The sequence below is a fragment of the Penicillium argentinense genome (genome assembly GCF_028826775.1).
Source record: "Penicillium argentinense strain IBT 30761 chromosome Unknown utg000002l_segment0_segment0, whole genome shotgun sequence".
NCBI lineage: Eukaryota > Fungi > Ascomycota > Eurotiomycetes > Eurotiales > Aspergillaceae > Penicillium > Penicillium argentinense.
Window position 1 is genome coordinate 3,168,113 of NW_026622661.1, and position 14,559 is coordinate 3,182,671.

A 14,559-nucleotide genomic window follows, 5' to 3' on the forward strand; every position below is an offset into this window, starting at 1 on the left:
AGCTTTTCAGTGTTGTTGCTCACTCTGACTCCATCCGCACCATTGGGTTTTTGCTGCTATTTTCGTTTCGGGGATGGCGTTCGCGCTAAAATCACTGAAAGGTTTCTTATTGGGTTCGGCTTCGCGTTTCCGGAACTTTAACACGTGCTAGCACCCATGCAGCCCCCTTTCGTCGTGGACCTCGTATCCTTGTGATGGGGACCGTTGTCTACGTTCTTGGCCCAACATTGTCGACATCATCACTCTCTTTTAGTGAAGATATTCTGGCATTATTATTGGTGTTGTGATCATGCGCTCTGCACTTTTACTTTCCCAAGCCTTCTCGCTCGCTATATACGATCAAATCTCTCCGTGTGGCTTGGAAATAATACTGTAAAGTTTTCCGTTTCATTGCATTGCCAATCTTGTATCAATTTGATATCCAGACACTAGATGTTTTTTACACATATATTTCATATCTCTGTGAAAGTCTTGAATGCCACTTCTTCTTGTCCATCACCCTTCGGCCTTGCACTATCTCGGTCTTTATTTCCTCCCAGATCGTTGTCCTTGTGCCGTCTCAGGTTAACTCGCCCGCTATTCTTCACTTGAGGGACTTCATAGACAGCGTGGGACCCGACCCATCTCGGCCCAGCCAGGGACTTGCTCTACAAATTGAGGCGTCCTTACATCTTCCTTTCCAAACGGATCTCTACTCAGACGATGTTGAATTGAATGAGCTTCCGACTACCATACATTTCTTTGCCTCGCCGCGTAACCCTCAATCTTACGAACCCAACAAATTCATCTATGCTTGGGGCTCGTTCTTAACCTGTGTCGACCCGGAAGGGTCTCTACGTTTGATTTTACACGCCCATGAGGTTGACTGGTGAGATCCCGTATCACAACGCCACCCTTGCCTCCCCACCGCTGAAGGTTTCCTTAGTCACCCGGGCGATCATACCAATTCTCATACGTACAATATGCACTGCCCAGAGGCTGCTCTCCCTACTGTTAGCTTACTGGGAATAGTCCAAAGTGGAGGTGGACAGTTAAACAACGGACCCACTCTGTTGTATTACGACCTCGAGACTAATGTCTATGACCCCTCTAATAAGGCGTCTGTGACATTTACAGTTTCTATTTACTTCAGGAACGGAAACCGTTGGACAAAATTTCCCGTCCTTTCTAGGCAATCTCGCATATTTATTACGGGGAGAATTTTCGGCATCACTACCAACACGCCTCGGCTCGCAATTGGCGTGGATGATGTTTTTTTTATTCCAAATCTCAGCTTCATTACTACAGCTCCAGTGACCCCTACCTCATCGGTGGGAAAGCAGAAACAAGCAAATAGATGGAACAGTCGTGCCAACTCAGCTACTCCAACAAAGAGACCTCGCACGCTGACCTCGACTTCTGATTCCCAACCACAAGACGACGATGTCCAGACTTGTCACTCTAGTGACCCTCGCCTTCTGATAGAATCTGAGCTCTGCGAAGAACTCATCGGTAAGGAAACAACTGCTGACCAACCGACTCGCCTGGAAGACGGTTCGTCGGCTGACACAATCCTTCCGGGCCGTCGACCCAAGAGAAGTCGTAAATTTTCGAAGATGGATTCATTTTTATAACGAGCTCATGTATCGCGTGAACTATCTCCTTTTTATGCATGCCCCGCTCTTCTCAATTCATTTTGACTTTATGGATATATTTTCGCTCGCGTGCTCGTCCAATCATCACACCCTACGCAAAACCTTGCTACGTCACTCAGTCTGTATATAATTGGCTAGTCCTAGCAGGCATACGTGTGTACCTTTCCGGTGGGTTATCAAAACTAATCGTTCGACTTCCATATATCATTCCTCGACTTATGATTCACCTTTCGTGCTTGTTTCGTTTCAGGGCTTACAGCGTGCGTCAGCGCGCGTCCCCCAGTTAATCAACACGGATGTGCGTTGTGCGCGAGACGTTGCAAAAAGAGGTGGCTTAACTGTGCCCTGAAACGAGGAACGAAGTGAAAGGGGTTACTAACCTGCGCGAGCTGCCCGCAAAGTTTCGCTGCGTTCGTACTGCAAAATACTTCGAATTTCTCGCCTCTTAATTCGTCGATTTTCGCCGCCAAGAATCGTTCTCGTTCGCTCGTGGCCATCTGTGGCCACGTTTCTTATTGCTCGTCGACATCTCCATTCATCTTAGCTCTTAGGGTTCTAGGGCTTCATTCCATACTTCTCTCTACGTTTCCTTCCATGACCGGCTCGTCTTGGCTCGTCCGTGCTCGTATAACTCGCTTCTTGGCTTAAGCTTTCTTAAGGAATTGCTACTGACTTCCACACTTGCCGTCGCTGATTCGCTGACTTGCGGAATCCTGGCTGGGCTTCGCCTTCGCTGGTCCACGAGGCCCTACGGCTTCATCTGCACTGCTTGCACCTTCCATGCTTGCCTCTCCTCTGTTCTATAGCTTGCCTCTTACCATGACTCACTGCAGCTGTTCTCACGCCTTGCTTCACTGACATGAGCACACTGAGTGCTGTCGGAAGTTCGGTTGCGGTTACTCGGCTTTTACCCCCTCTGTGATTTGATTGGCTGGGCTATTCATGGTTCAAATAGATCCAATCGGCTCTTCGGCTGCTGTCTTCCGCAACTTTACCCTCGCTATGACCGTGCAGCCACAACTCACTCGCACTCCTACTACACCAGATATATTTATTTGCCTTTCTGCTTAGTACTACTTTCGTTCTATGCAGAGTAGACTCTTGACGTAATGTCTCATCCATTACCGATTCTTAGTCTGCCATAGGAAGCTTCAAACGTATTAATCAGTACTGAACCAGGCCATCATGGCGTGTAAGGATCAGCATAAACAGATACAGGCCGCACATAATGCTCCCTTGCTACACGAACAAACGTAGTCAGAAGAAAGGGACACTACTGCACGTAACTGAACGTATATTTTCGTGACTCGCGAGACCGCTAAAAGCCCCTACAAAATCTTGACAGGACTCAAATCGCGCCTATCGGATTCGGTTTGTTGTCTTCCGCAACCTTAACCACGCTACGGCCTGTCCAGCCACAGCTGTCGCTAATCCCGCTATACCCGATGTCATCGATTATTACCTCATGAAAGAAAGAAGCTAGCTTCACTTTCTTAGGCCCTTATCCTCATGCATTGCTATTGATTTCCACCCTTGGTGTCTCGTCCATTACCGATTCTCAGTCTGCTACATGCACTTGCCATTCTTCACTTATAGTGGACGAGGTTGTCTAACTTCCCGTCGGTGGTACGGCTTCAGCATGTTATCTCATCGATCTTGTCATGACTGTGGTCGCCGCGTTCGTCTTTCTACCACTATCGAACCACCGCGGTGTCCTGCCTGTCGATTGGCGTCTTTGCCGCCTCTGGTCGAAACGCGCCTCTGCTTAGGTTGCCATGTTCCGATTCCTGCACTTTCAAACGATCTAGAATTGGCATAAACAAGTACAAGTCACACGTAATGCTCATACCTGGAAGACGGTTCGTCGGCTGACACAATCCTTCCGGGCCGTCGACCCAAGAGAAGTCGTAAATTTTCGAAGACAGATTCACTTTTATAACGAGCTCATGTATCGCGTGAACTATCTCCTTTTTATGCATGCCCCGCTCTTCTCAATTCATTTTGACTTTATGGATATATTTTCGCTCGCGTGCTCGTCCAATCATCACACCCTACGCAAAACCTTGCTACGTCACTCAGTCTGTATATAATTGGCTAGTCCTAGCAGGCATACGTGTGTACCTTTCCGGTGGGTTATCAAAACTAATCGTTCGACTTCCATATATCATTCCTCGACTTATGATTCACCTTTCGTGCTTGTTTCGTTTCAGGGCTTACAGCGTGCGTCAGCGCGCGTCCCCCAGTTAATCAACACGGATGTGCGTTGTGCGCGAGACGTTGCAAAAAGAGGTGGCTTAACTGTGCCCTGAAACGAGGAACGAAGTGAAAGGGGTTACTAACCTGCGCGAGCTGCCCGCAAAGTTTCGCTGCGTTCGTACTGCAAAATACTTCGAATTTCTCGCCTCTTAATTCGTCGATTTTCGCCGCCAAGAATCGTTCTCGTTCGCTCGTGGCCATCTGTGGCCACGTTTCTTATTGCTCGTCGACATCTCCATTCATCTTAGCTCTTAGGGTTCTAGGGCTTCATTCCATACTTCTCTCTACGTTTCCTTCCATGACCGGCTCGTCTTGGCTCGTCCGTGCTCGTATAACTCGCTTCTTGGCTTAAGCTTTCTTAAGGAATTGCTACTGACTTCCACACTTGCCGTCGCTGATTCGCTGACTTGCGGAATCCTGGCTGGGCTTCGCCTTCGCTGGTCCACGAGGCCCTACGGCTTCATCTGCACTGCTTGCACCTTCCATGCTTGCCTCTCCTCTGTTCTATAGCTTGCCTCTTACCATGACTCACTGCAGCTGTTCTCACGCCTTGCTTCACTGACATGAGCACACTGAGTGCTGTCGGAAGTTCGGTTGCGGTTACTCGGCTTTTACCCCCTCTGTGATTTGATTGGCTGGGCTATTCATGGTTCAAATAGATCCAATCGGCTCTTCGGCTGCTGTCTTCCGCAACTTTACCCTCGCTATGACCGTGCAGCCACAACTCACTCGCACTCCTACTACACCAGATATATTTATTTGCCTTTCTGCTTAGTACTACTTTCGTTCTATGCAGAGTAGACTCTTGACGTAATGTCTCATCCATTACCGATTCTTAGTCTGCCATAGGAAGCTTCAAACGTATTAATCAGTACTGAACCAGGCCATCATGGCGTGTAAGGATCAGCATAAACAGATACAGGCCGCACATAATGCTCCCTTGCTACACGAACAAACGTAGTCAGAAGAAAGGGACACTACTGCACGTAACTGAACGTATATTTTCGTGACTCGCGAGACCGCTAAAAGCCCCTACAAAATCTTGACAGGACTCAAATCGCGCCTATCGGATTCGGTTTGTTGTCTTCCGCAACCTTAACCACGCTACGGCCTGTCCAGCCACAGCTGTCGCTAATCCCGCTATACCCGATGTCATCGATTATTACCTCATGAAAGAAAGAAGCTAGCTTCACTTTCTTAGGCCCTTATCCTCATGCATTGCTATTGATTTCCACCCTTGGTGTCTCGTCCATTACCGATTCTCAGTCTGCTACATGCACTTGCCATTCTTCACTTATAGTGGACGAGGTTGTCTAACTTCCCGTCGGTGGTACGGCTTCAGCATGTTATCTCATCGATCTTGTCATGACTGTGGTCGCCGCGTTCGTCTTTCTACCACTATCGAACCACCGCGGTGTCCTGCCTGTCGATTGGCGTCTTTGCCGCCTCTGGTCGAAACGCGCCTCTGCTTAGGTTGCCATGTTCCGATTCCTGCACTTTCAAACGATCTAGAATTGGCATAAACAAGTACAAGTCACACGTAATGCTCATACCTGGAAGACGGTTCGTCGGCTGACACAATCCTTCCGGGCCGTCGACCCAAGAGAAGTCGTAAATTTTCGAAGACAGATTCACTTTTATAACGAGCTCATGTATCGCGTGAACTATCTCCTTTTTATGCATGCCCCGCTCTTCTCAATTCATTTTGACTTTATGGATATATTTTCGCTCGCGTGCTCGTCCAATCATCACACCCTACGCAAAACCTTGCTACGTCACTCAGTCTGTATATAATTGGCTAGTCCTAGCAGGCATACGTGTGTACCTTTCCGGTGGGTTATCAAAACTAATCGTTCGACTTCCATATATCATTCCTCGACTTATGATTCACCTTTCGTGCTTGTTTCGTTTCAGGGCTTACAGCGTGCGTCAGCGCGCGTCCCCCAGTTAATCAACACGGATGTGCGTTGTGCGCGAGACGTTGCAAAAAGAGGTGGCTTAACTGTGCCCTGAAACGAGGAACGAAGTGAAAGGGGTTACTAACCTGCGCGAGCTGCCCGCAAAGTTTCGCTGCGTTCGTACTGCAAAATACTTCGAATTTCTCGCCTCTTAATTCGTCGATTTTCGCCGCCAAGAATCGTTCTCGTTCGCTCGTGGCCATCTGTGGCCACGTTTCTTATTGCTCGTCGACATCTCCATTCATCTTAGCTCTTAGGGTTCTAGGGCTTCATTCCATACTTCTCTCTACGTTTCCTTCCATGACCGGCTCGTCTTGGCTCGTCCGTGCTCGTATAACTCGCTTCTTGGCTTAAGCTTTCTTAAGGAATTGCTACTGACTTCCACACTTGCCGTCGCTGATTCGCTGACTTGCGGAATCCTGGCTGGGCTTCGCCTTCGCTGGTCCACGAGGCCCTACGGCTTCATCTGCACTGCTTGCACCTTCCATGCTTGCCTCTCCTCTGTTCTATAGCTTGCCTCTTACCATGACTCACTGCAGCTGTTCTCACGCCTTGCTTCACTGACATGAGCACACTGAGTGCTGTCGGAAGTTCGGTTGCGGTTACTCGGCTTTTACCCCCTCTGTGATTTGATTGGCTGGGCTATTCATGGTTCAAATAGATCCAATCGGCTCTTCGGCTGCTGTCTTCCGCAACTTTACCCTCGCTATGACCGTGCAGCCACAACTCACTCGCACTCCTACTACACCAGATATATTTATTTGCCTTTCTGCTTAGTACTACTTTCGTTCTATGCAGAGTAGACTCTTGACGTAATGTCTCATCCATTACCGATTCTTAGTCTGCCATAGGAAGCTTCAAACGTATTAATCAGTACTGAACCAGGCCATCATGGCGTGTAAGGATCAGCATAAACAGATACAGGCCGCACATAATGCTCCCTTGCTACACGAACAAACGTAGTCAGAAGAAAGGGACACTACTGCACGTAACTGAACGTATATTTTCGTGACTCGCGAGACCGCTAAAAGCCCCTACAAAATCTTGACAGGACTCAAATCGCGCCTATCGGATTCGGTTTGTTGTCTTCCGCAACCTTAACCACGCTACGGCCTGTCCAGCCACAGCTGTCGCTAATCCCGCTATACCCGATGTCATCGATTATTACCTCATGAAAGAAAGAAGCTAGCTTCACTTTCTTAGGCCCTTATCCTCATGCATTGCTATTGATTTCCACCCTTGGTGTCTCGTCCATTACCGATTCTCAGTCTGCTACATGCACTTGCCATTCTTCACTTATAGTGGACGAGGTTGTCTAACTTCCCGTCGGTGGTACGGCTTCAGCATGTTATCTCATCGATCTTGTCATGACTGTGGTCGCCGCGTTCGTCTTTCTACCACTATCGAACCACCGCGGTGTCCTGCCTGTCGATTGGCGTCTTTGCCGCCTCTGGTCGAAACGCGCCTCTGCTTAGGTTGCCATGTTCCGATTCCTGCACTTTCAAACGATCTAGAATTGGCATAAACAAGTACAAGTCACACGTAATGCTCATACCTGGAAGACGGTTCGTCGGCTGACACAATCCTTCCGGGCCGTCGACCCAAGAGAAGTCGTAAATTTTCGAAGACAGATTCACTTTTATAACGAGCTCATGTATCGCGTGAACTATCTCCTTTTTATGCATGCCCCGCTCTTCTCAATTCATTTTGACTTTATGGATATATTTTCGCTCCCGTGCTCGTCCAATCATCACACCCAACGCAAAACTTTGCTACGTCACTCAGTCTTGTATATAATTGGCTAGTCCTAGCAGGCATACGTGTGTACCTTTCCGGTGGGTTATCAAAACTAATCGTTCGACTTGCATATATCATTCCTCAACTTATGATTCACCTTTCGTGCTTGTTTCGTTTCAGGGCCACAGCGTGCGACAGCGCGCGTCACCAGTATATGGACTGTTCTGCCACGCACACTTCCCATTCGCCTTCGCGGCCCTGGGTACCTGCCTTATTTTCGCTTTTTTTGGATTAGATCATCTTGGCTTAGGCTTGTAGGGTTATTTGCTCGTATTCATGCAGGTTGTCCTGCTTTCATTGCTTCATCATCTGCTTGTCGCCCTCCATCCTATTGCAACACAATGTTGTTTACTGCCACTATGATGTCCTCCTAGCGCGTTTATTCTTCCATCCATTGCCCCTCCTCTTACTTTTGTATCTGTGCCCACACAATGTTATCTAACCGACTTTGCTCTGGCTGTGGACGTCAAGTGCGTCTGGCTACAATCCACATGGAGCCATACAAATGAGTCTTCCCTCGATGAACCACAGCTTGCAAGGGCTATTAGAACGAATACTCCTGTTGACGAAGACGAGGAAAGCACTCAAATCACCTGGGCTGATACGGTGGATGACACCAAGAGCTTGCCACAGGCAAGCACTCCTACTCCAGAAAGGCGTTCACAAAGGTCAAGAAAGGCTTCATACGCCAATATACTTGCACAATCCAAATAAAAATGCGGCCAGTGATTCGAAAACATGCTTACATCATTTCATGTTGCGGCCATTAGTCATCGTTGGGGCTTTCTGTCATTGGTCCATTTGGTTTCAGACGCTTTTCCGCTTCATACGAAACATTTGAACACAACTTTTCACTTTTAAATCCTATTTTCCTTTGATTTCGTTTCAGGGCTGATGCGCGCGACGCGCGCGTCTTCCAGTCCATTATTAGCATTAGTTGTTATCTCAAAAGGGCCTAGCTCGTATAAGCCAGCTCGGCAACGGTACGGGTAAGAGTAACAAATCAAGTACAGTACTGTAGTATCTGAGATACAAAATTAATTTCTGTTTAATTTAGCAAATGATTGAGGTTGCGGAAATCGTGGTAAATCTTGGGATAAGTATTGTCCCACGATCTTTTGATTTGTGAGATTATCAAGGTGGACGAAGATCGTAGTGTTTCTTATGATACCAATAGTCTGATGGGGGTTTGATCCATGAGAAGACCCTTAGAGTTGCTAAAGAATCGTGACATTTCTTAGGACAGGGATAGTCGTATGTTCTTGCGGTTAGCAAGAGAGTCAGAGCTCGCAGAAACCGTGTCTTTTCCTATGATATAGATAATCGGACAATCGTTTGGTTCGTAAGAGCCTAATGCGCGCGGAAACCGTGGTGTTCCCTAGGATCTACCTTGTCCAACGATGTGTATGCTCCCCCGAAGGGTCTTAGATTATAAGAAAATCCGTGGTTTTTCCTATATAGCGATAATCAGAGGACCCCCGGCTTCGGGAGAAAATCAGAGTTCGCGGAAACCGTGGTTTTTCCTGTGATAAAGAGAATCGGACGATCTTTTGTTTCATAAGACACTAAGGAGCGCGTCAACCGCCTAATAACTCCTAGGAGCATAGGTCCTCTGGCAATTCTCCATACATGTTTATGACAGTTGTACTATAGGCTGCGTCGATCAAAGATATTGCAAGCCTCTTGATTGGCGAGGTGGGTTTCCGTGTGTTTTGCACGGTCTATGCTACTCAAGGTGGAGAAAGGAGTGGGAGAGGACCAATCACACATTATGTTGCCCCCCGAACAAACTAGGCTAGATTGTATAGTTGTGCGCAATTCCAATCAACTCTGTTGAGACGGATCAATACCAAGCATCGTCGTAAATAAACATCAGTGGTTACGCAGCACGAAGTTCTCCACCACTGAAACCTATCACACATCACGTGAATTTCCTAAAAACCTCTCGATTCCGAGTTGGCAGGGCGATTTTATGTTTGCCAGGTTCCTCAGACCAATACAGATTTCGGATAAAGATTTCCCCGACCGCGATCCTATCATCATCAACAACTTGGCCGCTGAGCAGTCCGACTCAAAATCCTTTCGTCAAGGATCGACTATCATTTCATGCTGTGCCAACAATCTACACCGTTTATGCCATTGGTCTGACATGTGTTGAGGATGGTATCACGATTTGCAAGGGCCAAGTACTGGATCTAAAGCGTAAAGAATTATCGCCACCTCCAGATGCAATAATACTGCTAAGTCAGTGGAAACCTGACGGTGTTATCCGGCGCAACAGGTGGCTTTTCGACGTGGATAGCCGTGTGCTAGAACAAGGAGTCAGGATAGGATCTCTAGCGCTCCTTATAGGGTACTCCGATACAAATACTAACATCGGTCAAACTTAGTAGAGAATCGAAGAATTGCCGACAGACGACACACATATTGTGCTCTCCAATATCGTGCCGAGCAAGCTCGTCGGGTGTATCAAATTGAACGTCGCAAGAGATACAGATGTTGTGCTTCACGCCCCGGTGCTCGTCAAGCTCAACCAATTTCGCGAAATCTAGTGGTGGGGAGCAGATATTGCAAATATTGTGATATTGAGAATTACTGGTATGCTGTAGCCTGACGGAAAAGGGTTTAAAGTTGATTTCGCATGATCAAAATTTGTTCGGCGTTTGCTTTTGGAGTCATGAAGACCATCACAGAACAAAATGTGGGGCTGGTAAATGAAATTGGGTCTTATCTTTGCAAATAAGACAAACTGGCCAATGAGTAGTGGACCTGTTGTTCGAAATCAAGAAAATTGTGATTATTCAACAATGCCGGTTGATTTGACAACAATTGGCGGCTTTGCCTTATTCAGCTTGATGCTAAATCCAACGACAATGATTTCTCATCTCAGAATACAGACACAGCAATACCGGCACGATGGGGCGTTGTCCCGGGTAATAGGGGTAGAATGGCATAAATAGCACGAACGCCGTGCACAATACCTTTTGCTCTAACGCTTAGTCGATGAGCTCTATCTTACACTGTTCCTACTTCACGTTCGTTTTATCACCGCTACAAAGCTAGATCTATCAATAATGGTCCGGTTTAAAACTATTTTGCTTATTGGAGTACGTTCTATTTATTCTGCTCGCTTAGTCTATCGAGACGCTGGTATGATAGACATCTTGCTCACAACACATTACAGGCAGGCGGAAACCTTGGGCCCCACGCCATCCAAGCATTGCTCGGCTCTTCGTTTCGAGTCACCATTCTCTCCCGTCAGGGATCAACATCCAAAGTCCCCGAAGGCGTGCCTGTCGTCAGGGTCGATTACAACAACCCGGACTCGCTTATATCTGCCATGCAAGGCCAGGATGTCGTGATCAGTATGGTTGGTGGTCACGTAGCCGGGGACCAAAACAAGTTTATTGATGCTGCCCTCGCTGCCGGAGTGAAGAGATTCTTCCCTAGCGAGTTCGGGCCATATTCGCGAGACCCCAAGTTTGCGGAGCTGAATCCAGTTGTTTTACCGGCAAAAGCAGGCACAGTCGACTACCTCCGATCAAAAGAGTCTGAAATGTCCTGGTCGAGCCTTGTGACTGGTGCATGGTTTGACTGGTCTATGAAAGTTGGATTTTTCGGCTTCAATCTTGCTTCTAAGTCTGTCACTCTCATCGATGATGGGACTGCGGTATTCACTACCACTACATTGTCCACAGTCGGCAAGGCGCTGGCTGCAATGCTCGAACACCCAGATGAGACAGAAAACAAGTATGTTTTCATTTCATCCTTCAACGTCACCCAGAAAGATATCCTTGGGGTAGTTGAAAAGATCGACGGCCAGAAGTGGACTGTAAAGCACACGTCATCCGAGGAAGTCATCGCAAATGGTAGGAGGAGGCTCGCAGCCGGCGATTTCGCAGGGATCATGGATTTGACTAGAGGTGGCGCATTTGGTAAACCGGGTCTGGGCGATTCGAGAACGCATGGGCAGCTTTGGAATGACCGGATAGGGCTACTCAAAGAAGATATCGAGAATGCCGTTAGAGATGCGCTCCAAGGGCCATGATATTACTAGTCGACTACAGTAATCTAGGTATCTCTACCTACCTTTGCATTGAAATCTGACTACTTTAGTTATTTTCATCAATATGTTATGTGCTCTGTTGGTAGCTAAAGAACTCCCATCGGTGGGATGATACTCGTCCGTCGTTCTATTATACCACAGATACGTAGAAGACATGATGGCGACCTGTACCTTCACTAAACCTAGCTATTTTGCTCTGAATCACGAATCTTCCCGCAGACCAGGTCAATCATGACCGCAAAAGCCCCGGCCCGCGAAATACAACGGCCAAGAGCCCTCCAATCAGGCCTCAAACACCCTTATCCCATCCTCTCGGCCCTGTGCTGTAATCCATGTATCCGCCAGACATACCCCAGTCCAGGCCATCGATAGCACTTCCATCTCCTTCTCCTTGCCTTCACGGTAGAGCCAAACTAATGCCGTAGTAACGGCCAAGTCGCGAAATCACGGGGAACACCATTGCTTTCTCAATCATGATGTAGCCTAACCCGACGAGTCGCCACATTCCTCAGCACCCCATCAATCCCGAGGCCTTACAATTGCAACAGCCCCAGGCCCCCAAAGGCCACCAACGCTGCCCCTCCACACAGTCCCCAAACCCCGTTGTCCCATCCTCTTGGCCCCTGTATCGTAACCCATGTATCCACCACACATACAACAGTCCACGCGGTCAATATAACTCCCATTTCCTTCCCCTTTCCTTCACTGTAAAACCAAAACAGGGCGCCTGCCACGGCTATGTCACGTATTCCAAGGAATGTCATTGCTTTTTCGGTTATGTCGCGGCCTTCTGGCGTGGTAGGGATGACCCCGAGAGACCCTGCAGCAACGGACGGGGATAGACAGCCCCAGGCTCCGAGAGAAAAGACAGTCGTTGTAAGGCCAAGGCCGATAAAGTGCCATGTTGAACGAGTGAAGAGACGATTAGGGAAAGCCATTGTGCATCGGTTGCGAACAATTGAATGTTGATTTCTTTATTTAGCAGGATAGGGTGAAAGAGCTTTTCTTTTGGATAACCAAGCCACGCAGGTGGGAAATCCCACTTCACATAACCTAACACCTGCTTCCGGCCAGTTATGTCACTGCGGAGAGTTTAGAAATGCTCTAGCTCTATCCAAGGGAGACCCCTCCGGCTTGATGAAAAATCAAAATCATCTGCAGTGACGCAAACTTGCCAAGAGTTTCAAATCCAGGGTACTAGTTAGAATCTTGGAGTAAACATAAAATAGCGGTGAACTCAAACTGCGTTCGGAAGCCAAGTGGGCCTTCCATGGGTGGGTTGGACAGGGATTGTTCACTAATCATTAATGTATAATAACGTAGTTCCCAAGCGAGTGACGCACCCAAGCGAGTGACGCACACCGCCTACCCCTACATTTTTAAAATGATATTAGACTACTAAAAACACTATTAAATTCAAAAACTATAGACTAGGGCACCGAGTAATTGAATGGCCAATACTATTGCAGCCGCTACATCTCCGCGGTGCACGTTTGGCTGGTGGGGGTGGCAAAATAGGTGATTCAACCGGTGCGGGCGGATGCTGTTCAACAGGTTCCACTGGCTGCACTGGCTGCACTGGTAGTCGCAAGCCCTCTCCAACTGTAATACCCTGTTCGCATCGAACGAGACGATTCGTTCTTGCTCGCTTTTGCCGTTTCTTCTCATTCGCAGCCCGTAAATCAGCAATTTCCTGCGCTTGTAGCACATTGGTATGCATTGAGACACAGTAACCCTTGATAATCTGATCTAGGATAATCTTTGATGGGGAAGGAGGGCTTCTTGATCGTTTTCTAAGTAGTTTTTTGAGTGAAGAAAACTGTCTTTGTACTTGTTTGACTGTTTTTGGCGTTTTCGGACTGAACTCGCTCGATCGGCTGCTTGGGCGGCTAGGTGGTGGTGTAGGTGTTCGGAGAGAAATATTCAGTTTTGAAAGCACCCGTTCAGGATCTAGTGGAACTAGACCTGCTGCTGTGAAACTATGTTGAATAGTCTCTAGTTTAAAGGTCTCTTCTCGTGCCTGAGGATATTCTGCTAGGAAATCTAGCTTATCAATATGGTTAAATCCTAGCCGTGCCTGATTGGTAATCAGACGACTATAGGCACGCTTAAGAACAGCAAAACATCCAATATCTAGAGGTTGGAGAAGATGGGATGAATGTGCTGGCATGCAGAGTGGGATAATTGAGTTTTCAGCGCAAATTCGGTCGAATTGAGGCGTGAGATGGCTACCATGGCCATCAAGAATCAGAAGGCGATGCTTTCCTTTCATCCGACTTGAGGTGAATGGGATGAATAGATTTTGAAGCCATCGGACGCTAATTTCATCTGAAGTCCAGCCATTAGGTGAAACTTCAAATCGCCAATCTTTTGGAAGGCCATCAAGCCAACCGATGTTGTGGTTTTTGGCTTTGAAGATTATACATGGTGGAAGAGCAAAACCTGCTGCACTGATTGACTCGATTGTAGTCACCCATTCACGATTTCCTGGCTGTAGAACTGCCCGACGACCATAGTACTCGGCTCGAGTAACCACCTTTTGTGCTGAAATAAGGCCCATCGCGAATCCAGTCTCATCAAAGTTGTAGATATCATCTGATTGGATGCCGTTCTTATTGATCACATTTTGAACGGTTTTAAACCACTCACGTAAGACCTTCGGGTCCTCGTTTTGAGCACGTTGATAGTCATAGCGTCTTGAGAAGCATGTTCGAAGCTCTTTTTGGCGATTGATAAAATTTGATGCCCAGTTTTTTCCAACTGTTGGTGAGGGGGTGTTTCCGCGGTCGGCAAGTAGAATATTCGCTATTTCTCTCACAGTTGAGGGCCTAGGCGCTGCACCGCGTGA

The 14,559-nt window shown here is 47.6% G+C and overlaps 1 protein-coding gene across 1 annotated transcript; it reads left to right on the forward strand.

Moving 5' to 3' along the window:
• Positions 1-10,719: 10,719 nt before the first annotated feature.
• On the forward strand, positions 10,720-11,693 carry N7532_002010 (aromatic alcohol reductase; the record flags this gene model as incomplete). Its single annotated transcript, XM_056614504.1, has 2 exons — positions 10,720-10,752; positions 10,830-11,693. The coding sequence occupies 2 exons, from the start codon at positions 10,720-10,722 to the stop codon at positions 11,691-11,693; spliced, it is 897 nt and encodes a 298-aa protein (XP_056479545.1).
• Positions 11,694-14,559: the final 2,866 nt, after the last annotated feature.